The 20721-nt window shown below is 49.5% G+C and overlaps 1 protein-coding gene across 2 annotated transcripts in view; it reads right to left on the bottom strand.

The window, feature by feature from the left end:
• Positions 1-20721, bottom strand: part of LOC115085779 (1-phosphatidylinositol 4,5-bisphosphate phosphodiesterase gamma-1-like) — a 306356-nt gene that overhangs the window by 119959 nt on the left and 165676 nt on the right. For both annotated transcript variants that reach the window (XM_029592182.1, XM_029592181.1), the window contains exons 11-13: positions 20462-20547; positions 13187-13307; positions 1014-1182 (exon numbers count right to left, since the gene is read on the bottom strand). In XM_029592182.1, the coding sequence (XP_029448042.1) occupies positions 1014-1182; positions 13187-13307; positions 20462-20547 (376 nt within the window). The remainder of the gene's footprint in view (positions 1-1013; positions 1183-13186; positions 13308-20461; positions 20548-20721) is intronic.

Genomic DNA, 20721 nt, shown 5'->3' with positions numbered 1-20721 from the left:
CCTCCCCACAAACAGCAGATGCAAGATACCCATGTATGTCTTGACCCTGCGTACCTGCCACTTGCTACTTTAGGAACAGAAACATCCTGGGCAGTCTCCCACAGTTCGTGTCTTAAAAGCCTCCCTGGTGTTTGTCGCTCCTGCCGCCGATGCTGGAGACGTCGCGCGCCGGGGATGCGCGGCTCATTTGGGTGCGAGTGTGCACCAGCGCGCAAAAGGTTGAACTTGTTTGATTTGATTTGTGTTGTTTTCAACTACCACCAAGTGCACCAATTTTCATTTTATCCTGTCCTTTTCTGCTGAGCCTTCTGTTACTGTAGTTTGCCATGGGGGAGTCTATAACTTGGCCTTTCTCTACCCCCTTTAAAAAGATCCCTCATCAGACCTTTTAAAGCTGGACAGCTCCACCGTCCTCAGGGAACGACTCTGTCCCCATCAATCAGTCTTGGCAGATCTGGCAACCTATAACCCAGAACTGCACCCAGGTCATGAGAGACGTTCGCCAGTGGTCTATGCTCACCCTAGGCTGGGACTCTTCCTTGTGTCCTCATCACAAGTTAATGACACGCGGTGGAGCAGAACTCACAGATTCGTCTGAATCTGACGGAAGCCTCAGTGTGGTGAACACTTCCGCTATAACCTGAACCGGCGTCCAAGCGACACTGTGACCTTTCAACCACTCAGTTCCCAGTTCGTTCTGGCTATGAAGACGTCTCTGCAGAGAGCAGTGTAGGAGCACATATACAAGCCCGGAAACGTCGCTGGTCTTCCAGCACCCCGTCCCCCCAGCTAAAGTCTCTGCGAGGAACGGGAAGAAGCAGGAGGAATGGAGAACTCCAGGGAATCTGTAGGGTATGGAAGAGAAACTCTGCTTGCAAAGCCTAACAGCATCTCACGTCTGTGCTCCACTACTGTGCGGAGACGGGGGACACAGGCTGGGGCTCTCCTCGGGATCTTCCTCCCTTGCTACGTGAATGGCAGACATTAAGATTCAGACTCCCCCAGAACAGTACCTTAATCAGGATTTTCTTCCTCAGCTGTGTGGGAGACGGCAGCTCATCGGCGTTGATGTCCACGGGTTTTGTCAGTAACATGTCTCCGAAGACCTTCTTGAATTGGGAAGCCATGTTTCTCTGCTGCACCACGCTGCAGTGGTCCTCAATGGACAGGATGATGGGATACCTGACGGGAAAAGGAAGGATTCCCTCAAGTCACCTTTCACACCACAAACTCCCACTGTCTCTCACTCCACCACCCCTACTCTCACCCATCTCATCTGCCTCCCCCTGCATTCTCCAATCCATCCTGTATTCTCATTCCATCTCTCTCCTACTGAATCCTCTCCTTCCCCTATATGATGCCTTTCTCAGAGGATTCTTAGCTGTTGGGAATGAGCAGTAAAACCCAGGATAAGCAGAGAAGAGGGAAGGGTTAGGACGGCTGCTATAGTGGGTGATTTGATCATTAGGAATGTAGGTGGGAGTGAGAATTGTTTGGTAACTTGCCTGGCTGGTGTGAAGGTAGCAGACCTTACGTACCTCCTACATAAGAGTTTAGAAAATGCAGAGGTGGAGCAGACTGTCATCGTACATGTGGGTACCAATGACATAGGAAGGTGCAGGAGTGAGGTCTGGAGGCTAGATTTAGGATTTTAGGTGGAAAGCTTAAATCCAGAACCTCCAGGGTGGCATTCTCTGAAATGCTCCCTGTTCCACGTGCAGGTCCCCAGAGGCAGGCAGAGCTCCGGAGTCTCAATGCGTGGATGAGACGATGGTGCAAGGAAGAGGGTTTTAAGTTTGTTAGGAACTGGGCATCATTTTGGGAAAGGAGGGGCTTTTTCTGAAAGAATGGGCAGACTGCTGGAACTAACCTTTAAAAAGGAGATAGCACAGCTTTTAAACTAGATGATGGGGGAAAGCCGAAAGTCACTCAAGCGCATGGTTTGGAGAAATGTATCCTTGAAGGATACTAGGAGAACAGGAAAATTAGGGCATCCTGGTAGAGAGGTTGAAATACGGTCTGACAATTAAGTTTGTGAACTTGCCACCGTGCACTTACATTGACAGCACTGTACAAACAGCTCGGAAAGGTTTCATAACCTTGATATATCAATGTCTCACAGCTATGTTTGTGTTGACGTGTGGCGCTGTCTTGCTGAGTGGCGTTCATTATTGTTGTTGTATGTTTTTGTGTGCCGTCGCGAAAATGTTGGAGCTTAAATTAGAGCAACGAACAAACATTAAATTTCTTGTTAATCTTGGCAAGAGTGGAAGTGAAATCAGGGACATGTTAGTCCAAGTTTATAGGGATAATGCCATGAAGAAAACGTTTTTCTGAAGGGAGAGAAAGCGTCACTGATTGAGAGAGGTCAGGGCGGCCAATAACGAGCAGAACTGACGAAAACATTCCATTAACAATCTGCTCATCAGTTGACAGGGGTAATTTGGGATCTCTTAGCTCTAGCTGCTCTTTTCTTAAAGGCATTTTGACTATTTTAGCATTTACCAGGTCTAACAATTACGTTCATGAACTCATCCTAGAAAAAGTGCTACATATCTTATTGCTGAATATCACTACGGTCACCTTCAAAGTACTCCCATTGGGAAGCTATGCACTGACGCCAATGCCTGGTCCATCTTTCAAAGCAATTCTGGAACTCTTTTTCTGGAATTAGACCTCATAAATGCTAAAATAGTCAAAATACCTTTAAGTAAAGAGCAGCTAAAGCTAAAAAATCCCAAATTCCCCCTGTCAACTGATGAGCTGATTGTTAATGGAAACAAAAAACATACTTTGAAATGTCTGTATGAAAATGCTAGAAGTCTAAAAAATAAGATGGGGGAGTTAGAGTTATAGCACTGGCACCTCAGAGACCTTGTGGAAGGAGGATAACCAATGGGACAGTGCTACACCAGGGTACAAATTATATCGAAATGATAGGATGGATCAACTGGTGGAGGGGTGGCACTTTATGTTAAAGAGAGCATTGAGTCAAAAGACCAAAATGTGGTGTGAAAACCTTATGGATAGAAATTCCAGGTGAAAAAGGGAATAAAACAGTAGTGAGGGTGTATTACCATCCATCTGAGCAGAATGAACAAAAAGATACTGAAATTAGGGAAGCTAACAAAATTAGCAACACAGTAATAATGGATGATTTCAATTAACCAGGCACTGACTAAGTAAGTGACATATCAGGACATCCCAAGGAAGTAAAGTTTCCAGATGAAATAAATGACAGAAATAAGAACCAACAAGAGAGGGAGTTATTTTAGATCAAACCCTTAGATCAACACACGATTGGTGCAAGATGTATCAACGTTGGGCCACCTGGCAATAGTGATCGAATCTGACTTGATGACTGGAGGGAGGACATTAAGGAAAGCTACTGCAATAACATTTAGGGGTAGATTTTAAAAGAACATGCACGCGCGTCCATGTGCGCATGCTACCCGGCACGCACACATGGACACGCGATTTTATAACATGCGTGTGCTGACGCACGCATGTTATAAAATGCCAGGTCGGCGCGTGGAAGGGGGGGGGGAGGATTTTTGCAAATATGGGCGGTGACGCATCCCGGCCTTCCCCAGTTCCCTCCCAGTCCGCTCCAATTAAGGAGCGGACTGGGAGGGAACTTCCCAATCCCCCTAGCCTGACCTCCCTTCCCTTATCCTGCCCTCCCCCTATCCCTATCCCCTCCCAATAGCTTTAACCTACCTTTTGCGTCTGCTTTGAGCAGGCGCAAGTTGCGTGCACCGACACCCTGCTGGCACGCGATCCCCCGGCACAGCGGCAAATGGCCGCTTTGCCGGGCCCCTCTAGCCCTGCCCTGCCCCCAGACCGCCTCTTTCAGCAACCCCGGAACTTACACATGTCCCAGGGGATTACGCAAGTGGCTGGGCCTTTGAAAATTGGCCCGGCATGCATAGGTGTTTTAAAATCCGGCCCTAAATTTTCAAAAGAGAAATTATGAGAAAAATGGTTAGGAAAAAATGAAAGAAGCAACTGCAATGGTTAAAACTTTACATCAAGCATGGGTGTTGTTCAAGAAGGAGAAATTAAGACTTACCTGATCATTTCCTTTCCTTTACTTCTGCTCCACCAGTCAGGTGTTCTCTGCCTCCAATTGCTGGATGAGGGCCCTAAACCCTCATGTTTTTGAATGGTGGAGCAGAAGGATAAGGAATATCAACTTGGAAGCCCAGACCAGATGTATTCCACGCATTAAAAAAAGGGTAGGGAAAACCAAATGAATGCCAGCATGGCTTAAAGGTGATATGAGAGAGGCTATTATAGCAAAAAGAACATCTTTCAAAAAATGGAAAAGGAATCCAAAAGAATAAAACAGGAAATAGCATAAGCACTGGCAAGTTAGATGTGAAACACTGGTAAGGAAGGCTAAGACAGAATTTGAAAAGAAGCTTGCTGAAAAAGCAAAAATTCATAATAAAAACGTTTTCAGGTACATTTGAAGCAAAAAGCTGTGAGGGAGTCAGTTGGACCATTAGATAATCGAGGGATAAAAGATGCACTAACAGAAAACAAGATAATAGACAAGAGATTAAACAATTTCTTTGCTTCAGATTTTACTGAGGAGGATATAAGGCAGATACCCATTCCAGAAGTGATATTTAAAGGTGATGATTCAGAGGAAATGAAACAAATCTCAGTAAACTTCGGCAAATTGACAAGCTAAAGAGTAGCAAATCACCTGGATCAGATGGTATACATCCCAGAGCACTGAAAGAACTGAAAAATGAAATTGCAGACCTACTTTATTGATCTGTAATCTATCATTAAAATCAGCTATGGTACCTGAATTTTGGAGGGTGGACAATGTAAAAGAAAATTATTATTTACCTGCTAATTTTCGTTCCTGTAGTACCATGGATCAGTCCAGACAGTGGGTTATGTCCCCAATCCAGCAGATGGAGTCAGCACAAGCTTTGAGGGGGCGTATCCATATATACTACTACCCCCTCTGCAGGAGTTCAGTATCGAGTATATCAAAGCCCGAGTAGAAACCCCCGAAGGATCAAGTTTGTGGAAACAGATAATGAAAACAATTGTAACCGCAACAAGTAACTGCAAACATCCTACCAACTTGTAGGGAGCTGTGAAAAACAGCGAAAAGAAACAACTGTGAAGACACAGAACACTGCGAGCAAGAAGCAGCGCAGAGCTGAGCAGGATCAAGAACCCAAACGCGGTGGGCGTCTGGACTGATCCATGGTACTACAGGAACGAAAATTAGCAGGTAAATAATAATTTTCTTTTCCCTGTACGTACCTGGATCAGTCCAGACAGTGGGATGTACCCAAGCTTCCCTAAATCGGGTGGGGTCCTGCGAGGCCTGCTCGGAGAACCTGCTCGCCAAAGTGTCCAGAGACCGAAGAGGCGAGGTGCAGACGATAGTGCCTCGAGAACGTGTGTAACGATTTCCAGGTGGCTGCCCTACAAATTTCCTGCGAGGATACCGAGCGAACCTCCGCCCAGGAAGCCGCCTGAGAACGTGTAGAATGCGCTACGATTCCGGGTGGGGGAGTCCGACCCGCCCCAATGTAAGAAGCAGCAATGCCGGCCTTCAGCCATCTGGCAATGGTAGTCTTCGAGGCCTGAGACCCCTTCTTAGGACCGGCCCAGAGTACAAAGAGATGGTCAGAGGTTCAGAACTCATTTGTAGCCTCCAGATAGAGGCGCAGAGTGCGCTTGACATTCAAGAGACGGAGAGACTTCGGCTCTGAGGAAGAGAAGGACAGCAACTCCACCGTCTGGTTCAGATGGAATACAGAAACCACCTTCGGAAGGAAGGAGGGAACGGTGCGAAGCGAAACTCCAGAGTCGGAGAAACGGAGATAGGGCTCTCTACACAACAGAGCCTGCATCTCCGAGATGCGTCGAGCGGAACAGATGGTCACAAGAAATACAGTCTTGAGAGTAGATCCTTTATCGTTGCGCTGCGCAGCGGCTCGAACGGTGGTCCCGACAGGGAGCAAAGCACAAGGTTAAGACTCCAGGAGGGACAAGGGTCCCGTAAAGGAGGACGCATATGCTTGACACCCTTGAGAAAACGAGCAATGTCAGGATGCTGTAGAAGAGAGCCCCCATCGCTCAACAGCGAACCAAGGGCGGCCACCTGAACCCGTAGTGAATTATAGGTGAGCCCTTTTTCCACCCCCGCCTGTAGAAACTGAAGGATCTGAGGTACAGAAGCCTTAGCGGGTCTCGTGGCCTGGCTGGTACACCACAGCTCGAACACCTTCCAGACTCGAACATAGGCCGATGTCTTTCGTGCCCGCAATAGCGTGGATACTACCGCCTCCAGGTAGCCCCGACGCCGGAGGCGGCGCCTCTCAAAAGCCAGGCTGCAAGACAGAAGAATTCTGCCTGCTCGAAAAATACCGGGCCCTGATGTAGGAGCTGGGGGAGGTGCCCCAGCCTGATTGGCCCGTCGATCACCAGCTGTAGCAGGTCCGCAAACCAGGGTCGCCTGGGCCATTCTGGGGTGACGAAAACTACGGTCCCCTGATGGCTTTCTATTCTGCGGAGCATCCTGCCCACCAGGGGCCATGGTGGAAAAGAAAGATATGGCGGCCACGGGAGGACCAGGGCATCCACTCCCTCCGCGCTCTCTCCGGCGACTGAAGAAGCGTGGAGCCTTGGCGTTGAGAGCGGACGCCATCAGATCCAAGTGGGGGGCCCCCCACCGATGGACGAGAAGTTGCATTGCTTTGTCGGAGAGAGACCACTCTCCGGGTCCAGCAGTTGACGACTGAGGAAGTCCGCCTGGACGTTGTCCACACCGGCGACGTGCGAGGCCGCTAGCCGGACGAGATGACGCTCCGCCCATTGCATCAGCAGCGCCGCCTCGAGCGCGACCTGCGGGCTGCGCGTGCCTCCTTGTCGGTTGATGTAGACCACGGTGGTAGCGTTGTCCGATAGGATTCTGACTTCTCGGTTCCGAAGAAGCGGGAGGAAATGTCGCAGAGCTAGCCGGACCGCTCTGGTTTCCAGACGGTTGATTGACCACTGCGCCTCCACCGTGGACCACGTCCCCTGCGTGGCGCTTCGATCGCAGACTGCACCCCAGCCTGCTAGACTGGCATAGGTGGTCACCACCACCCAATTTGGCAGATCGAGGGACATGCCACGGGCCAGGTTCGGCGGATCCAACCACCAGCCCAGACTGTCCCTGGCATTCTGTGGGAGCGGGAGAATCATCTGATAGTCCTGCAATACTGGTTTCCAACGGGAGAAGAGCGCCCACTGTAAGGTCCTGAGGTGCGCGAAAGCCCAAGGTACAAGGTCGATGGTGGACCCCATCACTCCCAGGAGTTGCAGGTAGTCCCAGGAGGTGGGCTCTGGTAACGCAGAGGACCGTCGTGTGTGATCCCGCAAGGATTGAGCTTTGTCCTGGCGCAGAAAAACTTTGCCCAGTAGGGTGTCGAAAGTTGCCCCCAAAAAAAACCCAAGCGTTGCGAGGGCATGAGGGAGCTCTTGGAGAAGTTCACTACCCATCCCAGGGAATGTAGAAACCGTACTACTCGGGTCACCGCTGAGCGTCCATGATCGAATGACTTCGCCCGGAGGAGCCAATCGTCCAGATAAGGATGAACCAGGATGCCCTCCTTCCGGAGAGCTGCCGCCACAACTACCATGATCTTGGTGAAGGTGTGCAGCGCCGGCGCCAATCCAAACGCGAGAGCCGTGAACTGAAAATGCTGGTCCAGAATTTTGAAACGAAGGAAACTGTGGTGGTCCGGGCGGATGGGAATGTGCAGGTAGGCCTCCGTTAAGTCCAGGGAGGCGAGGAACTCCCCCCGATGCACCTGCCGCAATCACTGACCGGAGCGTTTCCATGCGGAACCGAACGACTCGAAGGGATTTGTTGACTTCCTTGAGGACTAGGATAGGCCGGAAGGAACCGTCCTTCTTTGGTACGACGAAATAGATGGAATAGTGGCCCGAGTAGCGCCTATCTCCCGGAGTCTGTCCAGAGTCAGCTGCACCGCTCCTCTCTTGAGGTCCGAGCCACAGGGGGAAAAGATGAACCTTCCCTGCGGGGGGCGGACAAATTCCAATGCGTAGCCGTGTTTTATGGTATCCAGGACCCACTGGTCCGAGGTGATCCGTGCCCACTCCGCTTAGAAATACGTTAGTCGGTCCCCAATCCTGGGGATAGGGGAGTGGGCGAGACTGGCATCATTGTGAAGACTTGGTATAGGGGTTCCCGGTTCCGGGAGTAGTGCGTGCGGGCCGATGCCCGCGGAAGGCGCGCAACCAGGGCTGAGACCTGGGGGCGGATGGCCGGGAGCCCGTCTGTCTGTAGCCCCTGTAGCGCCGTTGCGCTCTGGCTCTGGTCCGAGAAGAAGAAAACGCTCTGGATGGTCGAAACCTATCCTCCGGCAGCCGATGAACAGCGTTCTACCCCAGGGACTTGATGATCTGGTCCAAATCCTCCCCGAAGAGGAACTTGCCCCTGAAGGGAAGAGAGCCCAGACTGGACTTAGAGGACGTATCAGACGCCCAATTGCGTAGCCACAGTAGTCGTCGTGCTGCCACTACCGAAACCATGGATCTTGCGAGGACCCGAAAAAGGTCGTACGAGGCGTCCGCCCCATACGCCACTGCGGCTTCTAGCCGATCTGCCTGGGCAGCCTCATCGGACGGCAGGTTCTGAGACGTGAGGAGTTGTTGCACCCAAAGGAGACTAGCCCACTGGGCAAGCGAACTGCACATCACCGCCCGCATACCCAGAGCGGAGACCTCGAAAACCCGCTTAAGGAAAACTTCCAACTTACGATCCTGTGTGTCCCGCAACGCCGCACCTCCCGTCACTGGGATAGTCGTCCTCTTCGTGACCGCCGACACTGCGGAGTCCACCTTTGGGACCTTGATGAGGTCCAGAAAATCTTCGGGGAGTGGGTACAGCTTTTCCATAGCCCGGCTGCTCTTCAGGGAGGCCTCCGGGGTGTCCCATTCCCTGGTGAGAAGTTGTAAAAACGAGTCATGAATGGGAAAAGCCCGAGCCCTCGGCCGGAGTGCCGCCAGGACAGGATCTCCCTTCCTTGAAGAAGTGATGACAGCGGGAGCTACTGGGGCAGGCGGGTCTGGTGGCGGATCCAAATCTAATTCTTGGATGATCTGCGGGATGAGGTCGTCCAGCTCTTCCCTCTGGAAGAGGCGTAGGGTACGCGGATCATCCCCCTCCTGTGTGCCGTCCCCTTGTCCCCCGTCCGGGAGGTCAAGTCCATGTCCCGCTGGGTCTGACACCGCCCCCACTGCCGCGGGCGTGGATCGGACCCGGGTAGGAAGGCGGGAGGCCCCCACTCCCGGAGGGTTGGGGGGGGGCCGGCGTCGAGGGCGACATCCGAGGGATCTTAGGAGGGGGGGGGGTCCCACAGGTGCTTCCAGCCCCTGCAGATAAGCGGTATGCATGAACAGGATAAACTCCGGAGAGAACCCCGGCCTGCTCGGGTGTGCTTCGGGGGCGGCGTGGTTCCTGCTCCCTGGCTCTGGGTGCTTGGTTCCTGCACCAAAATCGGGGGAACACCCCCGCTGGTAGAGTCCTCCAGGGATCCGTTCTCCCTCGTGGCCTCCAGGGATCCGTTCCCCCTCGTGGCCTGCGCCTCAGGGCGCTCAGAATGTAAAATGGCCGCCGTTCCCGCCAAAAATGGCGGAGTGGCCAGCCCGCACCGCCCGGGCAAAAAAGAGAAATCAGTCAGGGACTGTGAGGTACCTTCCCCCCCGGGAAGGCATCGTGCACAGATGCCCTCCCGGGAAATCCGGGTCCCCGGGTCTCCGCAGGCCGCACAGCGGGACGGCCTGCGGCATCGGGATCGCTGCAGGAGAAAAGAAAAAGCCACGGGGGGGGGCCACGCGCACAAAGGCGCCGCTGCGGGGGGGCCCGGTCGGCCCGCACTGCCCGCTGTCCGAAAATAGAGGAGGGTGCCGCGGGGGGGCCTTCCCGGCCACACGACCCGCCCCAGACATCTTTCCCTAAATGGCTCAGCAGCCCATGAGGAGCTGTAAAATGGCCGCGGGTGAGGGAGTAAAGAGCGAAGAGGCCGGCTCCACCGGCTTTCGCGGGCACCGGGGGCTGAGCTGTAAAGGAAAAAACTACAAAGGAAAAAACAAACTTACCCCTGGCTGCAACGAGAAATAAACAGCAAGGCCGCAGAGAAGAGACAAGGAAGATAAGCCACTCCCCAGAAGTTGAAAGAACTCTGCCTTTTTTTTTTTTTTTTTTTTTTTAAACTTAATACAAACTTGATACAAACTTGATCCACAGAAAAAGACAACAACAAGCCATAATCAAGCAAGAAAGTGAAGGAAAAGGAGGGGAAGCCTGATTCCCCTACTCGCATCTGCTGGAGTCAGAAGATACTGAACTCCTGCAGAGGGGGTAGTAGTATATATGGATACGCCCCCTCAAAGCTTGTGCTGACTCCATCTGCTGGATTGGGGACATAACCCACTGTCTGGACTGATCCTGGTACGTACAGGGAAGACCAGTTTTTAAGAAGGGCTCCAGAGGTGATCCAGGAAACCTTGGATTGGTAAACCTGACATCGGTGCTGGGAAAAATGATTGAAACTATAATAAAGAACAAAATTGCTGAACATATAGTTATAGTTTAATAGGTCAAGACCAACAAGAGCTTGGCCAAGGGAAATTCTTCCTCACTAATCTGCTACATTGATTTTGAAGGATTGAATAAACATGTGGATAAAAGTGAGCCAGTTAATATAGTATATCTGGACTTTCAGAAAGTGTCTGATAAAGTCCCTCATGAGAGACTCTTGAGGAAATTAAAAAGTCATGGGATAGGAGGCAATGTTCTATTGTGGATAGAGAACTGGTTAAAAGATAGAAAGCAGGGCTAAATGGACAATTTTCTCATTGGAGGAAAGTGAATAGTGGAGTGCCCCAGGAATTTGTACTGGGACCACTGCTGTTTAACATATTTGTAAATGAACTTAGTGTTTGGGTAATTGCCAGGTTCTTGTGGCCTGGTTTGGCCTCTGTTGGAAACAGGATGCTGGGCTTGATGGACCCTTGGTCTGACCCAGCATGGCAATTTCTTATGTTCTTAACTACAGAGGGGAATAACAAGTGAAATGGTTACATTTGCTGATGATACAAACTTATTCAAAGTTGTTAAAGCACAAGAGGATTGTGAGAAATTGCAAGATGACCTTGCAAGACTAGGCATGCAAATAAATGAAATTTAATGTGGACAAGTGCAAAGTGATGCACAGAAATGGTAATTTTAAAATAAGCGCGTGTGCGCTCATACACACCTGGGTCAGCATGCGAGCGAGCGAGCATGCATGTCTTATAAATGCACCAACCGCGCATAAGTTTCCTCCTAATTTTAAGAGGTTACCCAAGCACAACTAGCGCTCGTGCCTTCCGTAGGACCTTGATGGTGTTTATGCGCGTATGTCAGCGAATTTTAAAACCTGCTCGTGTGAGGCTCATTCCCAGTTTTCGAATGAATCCACCAGTCTGTCCAGTTAATAATAAGGCTCTTCATCCTGCAGGCCACCCAGTTGACCCAGACCCCTCACCTTGTCCTGAAAGCCCTACAACTCGAGACCTTCAGACTCGCTCCTCATAAGGAGCAGCAGTAAAGTTACGCGGATATCTTGCATACATGTCCTGTCTTGCATACATGTCCTGCCAGTTTTGTTTTTAAAATTCAGAGTTACATGAGTAAGTGTTGGCCCCGCCCCCGAATGTCCATTCCACCTTATGCTTCCCGCGTGCATGGGTACATTTGCGCATATTTTGCGACTTTTAAAAATCCGCATTGCTTGCCTATGTGGCTCACATACGGGCATTTTTACACAAGCAATGCTTTCAAATCATCCTGAGAGGGAACAGGAACCCAAATTATAGCTACACAATGCAAGATTCCACATTAGAAGTCATCACTCAGGAAAAGGATCTAGGCGTCATCATGGATAATACGTTGAAATGCTCTGCCCAGTGTGCAGTGGTGGACAAGAAAGCAAATAGAATGCTGGGGATTATCAGGAAGGGAATGGAGAATAACACAGAGAATATCATAATGCCTCTGTATCACTCCATGGTGCGACCTCATCTTGAGTATTGTGTGCAGTTCTGGTCACCGCATCTCAAGAAAGATATAGAAGAATTAGAAAAAGTACAGAGAAGGGCAACCAAAATGATAAAGGGGATGGAACAGCTCCCCTATGAGGAAAGGCTAAAGAGGTTAGGACTCTTCAGCTTGGAGAAGGGACGGATAATAAGCTCTGGAATTCATTGCCAGAGGATATGGTGAAAGCTATTAGTGTAGCTGCACTTAGAAAAGGTTTGGACAAGTTCCTGGAGGAAGAGTCCATTAACCATTATTAAGGTAGGGTTGTAGAAATCCACTTTTTAACCCTGGGATAAGCAGCATGGACTCTTCTCTACCCCTTGGGATCCTGCCAGGTACTTGTGAGCTGGATTGGCCACTGTTGGAAACAGGATGCTGGGCTTGATGGACCCTTGGTCTGACCCAGCATGGCAATTTCTTATGTTCTTATGAGTTGACTTGGATTAAAACAAAAATTGAAAAGAATCCAAGCAATTCCTTCTTTTTTTGTATCCCAGTGAAATATCATTTCTAGCTGCACCTGTGCAGACATCTATTATCATATGTTTGAAGCAGAATTATATAAGGGCAATCAGACACGATCCTAATTGTACTGAGGTTTCTGAGACAAGTTTTATCTTTTAATTAAAAGGTTCTAGTGAATTTACGACTTCTAAGAGGTACGGGACCAAGAGGGTTGGAAACCAAAGCCCCTGCCGTTCTTCCCTCCCAAAACGTGACCTCAGCTTCCTACCAACGGACCCTCCCACCCTCACCTGCAGAGACAAACTCTAAGGGCCAGAGACACAGTGAGATAAAGGGACGAGCCCAAGGTCACAGCAACCGTCTGTGCCAGAGGCGGGATCTGAACTCATTTCTCCTAGTTCCCCGCATGTTCACTCTCTTTGTCAGTGAAAAAAATCCAGAAGGTCACTAAACAAAGGATCATTCCCACAATGAAGGTTCGGAATTACCACATATTCGAAAACGACCATTCAAAAATGAACAATTGTGTTTTTCTGGCAGAGGAACTGAACAAAAGGCCAGTTTCAAGAAAGGATGAGGAAGAGTCCTTACTCGGAGGTCACAAAGGCATGCTCTCTAATGGTGTGCAGCACATCCAGGAACTTGATTTTGGAGGTAAGGGTGTGTCCATGGTATATGATGGGTAAGTCATCCGGACCATCCCAGCAGTCCACTAAAAACACAAATGGAGCAGAGAGATTTGTAAGTTTAGCTTGCTTTCTTCATCAGGGATAATTCCTTTCATTTCCTCTTTATGAACCTAAAAGCACCCTCACTATTAATGAACCAATATACCAGCGACAACTAGCAAACTAATCCAACAATGCTAATCTAGGGTCCTATTTATCAATTTGCAAGAATGGGCTGATGCCCACTGTTAGTCAATAGAAGCCCATTGAGATCAATGTGTATTGCTACATTAGTGCAAACTGATAAATAGGAACCCTAGCAACTCCTAGTACTAACACTAATCTGATCTATTTATCCCAAGAATGATAATCTAGGCATTCCCAGCAATAACACCAATCTACTAATCCAACAATGATAATAAAGTGACTCCCAGCAATAATACTAATCTACTAGTATCAACAATCATAATCTAGTGAGCCCTGGTAGTAACACTAATATACTATCCCATTTCCATTCTCTAGCCAACAGTAGGGATATGCATTCGTTTCATCCATTTTGGCTGAAACGAATGTACATCCCTATTGCTGGTTAGAGAATGGAAATGAAGAAATGGGGTAACTTTACTATTACACCTTGGGGATCGCCTGCACAGAGCAGCAGTTGCTACTGTCTTTAACAGAAGATTGGGGGTAGCCTGCAGGGAGCAGCAGTTATTACTATCCCCACCCACACACAAAAAAAGCTTGCTGGGCAGACTAGATGAAGCATATTGATCTTTATCTGCCGTCTTTCACTATGTTATTATACTAAACCAACAATGAAAATCTTGTGACTTCTAACAGTAACATTCATCTACTAGTATCTACAATTATAATCTAGTGAGTCCTGGCAGTAACACTAGTCTACTAATCCAACAATGATAATCCAGTCACTCTTGGCAGAAACACTAACCTACTAATCCAACAATGATAATCTAGTGACTTCTGGCAGAACCACTAATCTATTACTCCAATAATGATAATCTAATTAATTCCAGCAGTATCACTAATCCACTAATCTAACAATGATAATCTAGTGACTCCTGACAGTAACACTAATATACTAATACAACAATGATAATCTAGTGCTACCAGCAGTAACAAAGGAAAATTGGTTCTTACCTGCTAATTTTCGTTCCTGAAGTACCACAGATGAGTCCAGACAAGTGGGTTTTGCATCCCTACCAGCAGATGGAGGCAGAGAATAAAAACTTTGAGGCACCTCTACATAACCGAGAATGCCACCTGCAGTCCCTCAGTACTGACCTGAACCCAAGCCAAAAAGTAGATAACCTACCCCTTCCTAGGGCAAACTGGAAACACGGTTGGAAAACCCTGAACTGGAAAACACATTGCTTCTTAACACAAACGGAAACATGTTGACAACTGCTGCATATAAAAACTCTCAACTCTTAAACTGGTTGTAGCACCTCTGATATACAGTAAATATCATAACCAAGAAATTCAGTCTTTTGGCAACAAACAGGATGAGTCTCTGGACTGATCTGTGGTATTTCATGAAAATTAGCAGGTAAGAACCAATTTTCCTTTCCTGTTCATACCCAGAACAGTCCAGACAAGTGGGATGTACCAAAGCACCCCTACACTGGGCGGGAAACCGAAAGACCCGCTCTTAGCACACTTTCACCGAAAGACGCCTCTTCTTGTGCCCAAACATCCAATCTGTAATGCTTAGTGAAGTATGAACGGAGGACCACCTCGCAGTCCTCCTGGGGAGACACCAACTGACATTCCACCCAAGAGGCTGCCTGCGCTCTAATCGAATGCGCCTTGAGGTCCGTCGGAATCTCATGACCCCTACAAATATAGGCCGAGCAAATGGCCTCCTTCAGTCATCTCACAATAGTAGCCTTAGAAGCTTTCTCTCCTTTCTTCGCTCCACCGAACAACACAAAGAGAAGATCCGAACGGTAAAAACTATTAGAGACCTTCAAATAATGCAACAGAGTGCGACTCAAGATCCCTATCCTGCGAAGACTCCCTAGACCACACTGGAAAACCTTGAAGTTCAACTGTCTGATTCACGTGAAAAGCAGACTCCACTTTCAGCAAGAAAGAGGGTACCATACACAACGTCACCCTGTCATCCACAATACACAGAAAAGGATCCCGACAAGACAGCACTTGAAGATCGGAAATCCACTTGACTGAACATATGGCAACCAGAAAAACCATCTTCAACATCAAATCCTTCAAGGAAACTCATTTTAACAGCTCAAAAGGCATGCCACAAAGAACCTGTAAAACCAAGTTGAGGTTCCAATCTGGATACACTTTTCGAACTGGAGGTCACAAATGCTTAACCCCCTTCATAAAATGAACCGCATCGGGATGAGAAGCCAAAGACCTTCCCCGCCATTACCCTGTAGAAAACCCAAGGCTGAAACCTGCACGCAAAGCGAACTACAGGCCAGGCCCTTGGACAAGCCATGTTGCAGAAAGGACAAATTGTGAGAAACCCCCACCGCCAAAGGATCCAAACACTGCTAAACACACCAGGACTCAAGCACCTTCCACACCCTGACATATGCCATGGACATAGAGGGTCTTCTAGCCTGGAGCATAGTGGCAATTACTGGATCCAAAAATCCCTTCAGACGTAACCTTTGCCTTTCAAAAGCCAAGCTACGAGACAAAAGCGATTCTCCTGATCTGAAAATATGGGTCCTTGTCTCAGCAACACTGGCAGATGAGCCAACCGAAGAGGTCCGTTGATCACCAGATCTACCAGATCTGCGAACCATGGATGTCGCGGCCACTCCGGTGCCACCAGCACCACCGTCCCACCTGGATGCAACCCTATGCACCACATAACGCGACCAATGAGAGGCCTTGGAGGAAGCACATGCAGAAGAATTCTGGTTGGCCAGAGGCACACCAGAACATCTAGCCCTAGCGAACCGGACTCCCTCCTGCAACTGAAAAATCTCGCCGTCTTTGCATTGACCCTCGTCACCATGAGGTCCAATTGGGGAACACCCCATCTGGCACAAATGTGATTCCAGGCTTCCAGGGACAGTTCCCATTCCCCAGGATCTAGCTGCTGCCTACTGAGGAAGTCCGCCTGCACGTTGTCCACTCCTGTGACGTGCGAGGCCGCAATCCCTTCAAGATGGTGCTCCGCCCACATAAATAACAGCTGCATCTCCCGGGCTACCGAATGACTCTTCATCCTTCCTTGTTGGCTGATGTATGCTATCGTGGTCGCATTGTCCAAAAACCCTTGAACAATGCATCCCTGGACCAAAGGCAGGAACACCTTCAGGGCTCTGCACACTGCCCTCATCTCCAGGCGATTGATCGACCAGGCGATTGATCAACCAGGATGCCTCTGCCACTGACCAAAGACCCTGGGCAAACCGACCCAGACACACTGCCCCCCAGCCCTTGAGGCTGGCATCTGTGGTCACCATCACCCAGTCCTGGGCCTCCAAGTCCACTCCTTTTTCAGGTTGGGCCTCGACAGCCACGACAAAAGTCTGGACCTGGATTCTCATAGAAGAAGCAATGGAAAATGATACTCCCCTGACAACGGATTCCACCTGGACAGAAGGGCCTTCTACAACGGAAGCATGTGAGCAAAGGCCCATGGAACCAAATCCAACTTCGAGGCCATGGAGCCCAGCACTTGCAAGTAATCCTAGACCGTCAGCACTGATAGGCTCAATAGACGTGTCACCTGCACCTGTAACTTTGACAACCTGTCCGCTGTCACAAAGCACTCTGTCTTTCTAGGTATTGAAAAGGGCTCCTAGATATTCCAACAACTGAGATGGAATCATGTGACTCTGTTACATTGATCACCCAACCTAGAGACTTCAGGATAACCATCACTCTGTGCCTGGACTGAACGCACTCTTCCTCTGTTTTTGCCCAAATCAGCCAATCTTCCAGATATGGATGGACCAGGATTCCTTCTCACCTCAAGGCTGCCGCCACCACAGCCATCACCTTTGTGAAAGTGTGGGGAGCCATAGCCAACCTGAAAGCGAGGGCTAGAATCTGGAAGAGTTGCCCAGCACCATGAACCGCAGAAACTGCTGATGATCCTTTTGAATTGGAATATGAAGGTACACCTTGATCAGGTGCAAAGACGCCAGGAATTCTCCTCTGCGGACCGCTGCTACCAGCGTACGCAATGTCTCCAAGTGAAAACATGGAACCCACAAGACCAGAATGGGACGAAAAGTGCCTTCTTTCTTGGGAACCACGAAATAAATGGAGTATCTCCCTCGACCTCACTCGTCCGGAGGGACGGAAACTATTGCATCCAATCTTAGCAACCTCGGCAGGTTCCCCTCCACTGCTCTTCGCTTGTTTTGTGAAGAGCAGTGGGATTCCAAAAAGGCCTCCCTGACCAGGTGTGAAAATTCTAACACGCAACCATCTCTTATCACTTCCAGGACCCACTGGTCCGAGGTGATCTTGGCCACTCCCCTTAAAAGCGGGACAACCTGCCCCCTACTGCTTCCACCAAGGAATGGGCGAGCCTGGCTTCACTGGGAAGACTTTCCTGCTCCGGTACCTTGACCTGCCCTGTCTTTCGAGTAACTCCGAAAACCCCGAAAGAACTGCTAGTACCCTGATGACTGTTTTGGCCTCAAACCAGAGGCCCCTTTGCTGGGACGAAATCTCCGTGAATCCCAAAACCGGGACCTAGAAGGAAAAACCTTCTTATTGTTCTTCTTATCTTCCGGTAAACGGTTCCCTTTGGATTCCCCCAAAGACTTCATTGGTTGATCCAGATCCTCGCCAAAGAGGAGCCCTCCTTTAAAAGGCAAATTATACAGCTGAGACTTGGACCGCAAGTCTGATGATCAATTGCCTAACCACAAAAGCCTGCATGCCGCCACTGCCATGACCATGCTCCTGGCAGATGTACACAGCAAATCATAAAGCGCATCTGCCACATAGGCCATTCCCACCTCCAACCACGTGGAATGCCCAGGACTGAGCGCCCTGGTAGAAGCCTGCTCTTGTGCCTTCTGAACCCAGCACAAACAGGCACGCTGTATCAGGCTGCCACACACTGCAGCCCGCAGACTCAAGGCAGACACCTCACAGATGCGCTTCAGCTGACTCTCCAGCTTGTGGTTCTAAACATCCTTCAGAGTGGCTGAACCTGCCATTGGGATCGTAGTCTTCTTAGTCACCGCTGAAACTGCTGCATCCACCTTAGGAATCTTTAGGCAATCCAGGTTTTCCTCCATCAAAGAATAGAGTTTTGCCAAAGCTCTACTGACCTTCAAGTCATCTTCTGGTAAATCCCACTCCCGGATGACCAGCTTCTGAATCTTGTTAGGCAATGGGAAGGAACTGGGAGAATCATGCAGCCCATCCAGAACTGGATTCACTCCCTCACTGTTGGATTCTTCTTGAGTCAACTTAACTCCCAACTCCTCCAAGACCTGCGGGATGAGGGGGCAGAGCTCCTCCTTTTTAAATAGACAGACCACCCTAGGGTCATCCCCCTCTGCCACGGAGCCTTTGTCTGGATCAGGATCATTCTTGCCCATGTCTGGATCAGGATTCTGACCCCCATCTGGTTCAGATGGGGGTCAGATCTCCTGAACCTTCCGCTGACGCCAGCCTTGGCCTCTTCGACGGGGCACTTGTCTGTCTCTCTCTGGACCTCTTCTCTCCTGCACTCTTCCACACCAGGAAGGCTCTGTTTAATAGGGATGTGCATTTGTTTTATTCGTTTCCTATACAAGCATGTAATATTAAACAAATGAAACAAATGACACGAATGCACATCTAATTAGCATGTATTACGGAACGAATGAAATGAATTAAACGAATGAAACGAATGCACATCCCTAGTGTTTAACAGCAGAACAAACTCTGGAGAAAACTGCTCTGGTTCCTCGGTCCCAGGCAAGAGAAGACTGCCATCCGAGCCCGCATCCCCTCCTGATCCTCCTCAGCTCCCTGCACCACAGGGGAGAGGGGGGAGGGGAATCTCCAGGTTCCTAGTGGGGTGAAGACCCCAGGATGTGATCCCCTGTGGGTGCAACAGGCCCTGTAGCCCCCTCGGGGTCACAGGCGCAGCTCCCACCAATTGGGAGGCCCTCCTCTCCTTGGAGCTGCCCACAGAGGTTCCCTCCGCTCCTGATGCACAACCTGGGCAGAGAGAGTGAGAATTAAGATGAGCCGACCAGAGCTCGCAGGCCCTGCAAACCTCTATGTGTGGCTTAGGCGTCATCTGTCATGTGGCAGGAAGTGCAACGCGGCCCAAGTGTGCCTACACTGAAATAGGGCACACTACGAGGCTGCCGCAATGATCTGGGCTGAGCCACGTGTGGCAGGTCGCAGCGATCAAAGTGACGTGTGTCCCGACCCGAGCACACAAACAAGTATCCCCGGCCGGGAAAAAAGAAACCAGTGGCAGACTCCTTCAGCTCTCCCTCCTGCGAGGCCTAGCAGCTCCCGCTGACTGATCAACTTAATTAATTAAAACCAAAAAGAGTACTTTCCTGAGTAGCGGCTGGCAGGAGGAGACATCTGGGGTAAGAGGGAGCCAGTTCCCTGGCTATCAAAACCTCCGGAAACAACGGGCTACAGCAGGCAGGAGTTTACAACACCCCCACCCCCCCGGATGCCAGGCTCAACCCGAGGGATGGCCCTCAGGGAGCTACACTAACTTTTCTTCAGTCTCCAAAACTTTCAGTGAGAACTGCAGGTCTGCACCTCTACCGTCTTGCTGGAGACAGAGAAATACTGAGGGACCACAGGTTGCACTCTCGGTTATGCAGCAGTGCCTCAAAGTTTTTGTTCTCTGCCTCTCTCTGCTGGTAGGGATGCAAAACCCATTTGTCTGAACTGATCTGGGTATGAACAGGAATAATCTATTACTCCAATAATGATAATTTAATGAATTCCATCAGTATCACTAATCCACTAATACAATAATGATGATCTGACTGGCACCTAGCCCATAATACTAATATTTTGAATATTGCTAAACACTGTCATATTAATCTAGTCAACACCACGCTATCCACCAAACTCAATCATAATGGCAATAAAATATGGATTGACCCTGCCTATGATAACATGTGCAAAGGGTTAGTGCAGCTGTTCCCTGAAATATAGGAATCTGAGTGAGATCTGGCATCATTGACCAGGCATGACTCACACTCTATACAACGGCAGCCCAATCGGAGGCAGCGAGCGTAGGCTTCCAGTGACGACTCACTAGAGAACTGGTCCCCAGTCAGGTACCTTCCAACAGAAAGGAGAAGTTAGCAAGACCTGTACTGCAGCATGTGCAAAGCAGAGGAGATCCAGGGCCTGAAGAAGGGGGATTTATCTGCTATGTTCTGGGAGAAGGAGGTCCAGTATTAAAGCAAGATTTTCCTTACAAGTTATGAAAGGAAATTCTACAGTGAGATCCAG

This window comes from Rhinatrema bivittatum, chromosome 2 (genome assembly GCF_901001135.1).
Source record: "Rhinatrema bivittatum chromosome 2, aRhiBiv1.1, whole genome shotgun sequence".
Taxonomy (NCBI): Eukaryota; Metazoa; Chordata; class Amphibia; order Gymnophiona; family Rhinatrematidae; genus Rhinatrema; species Rhinatrema bivittatum.
Note: the sequence above shows the minus strand (reverse complement) of the source record. Positions and strands in the feature narration are given on the sequence as shown.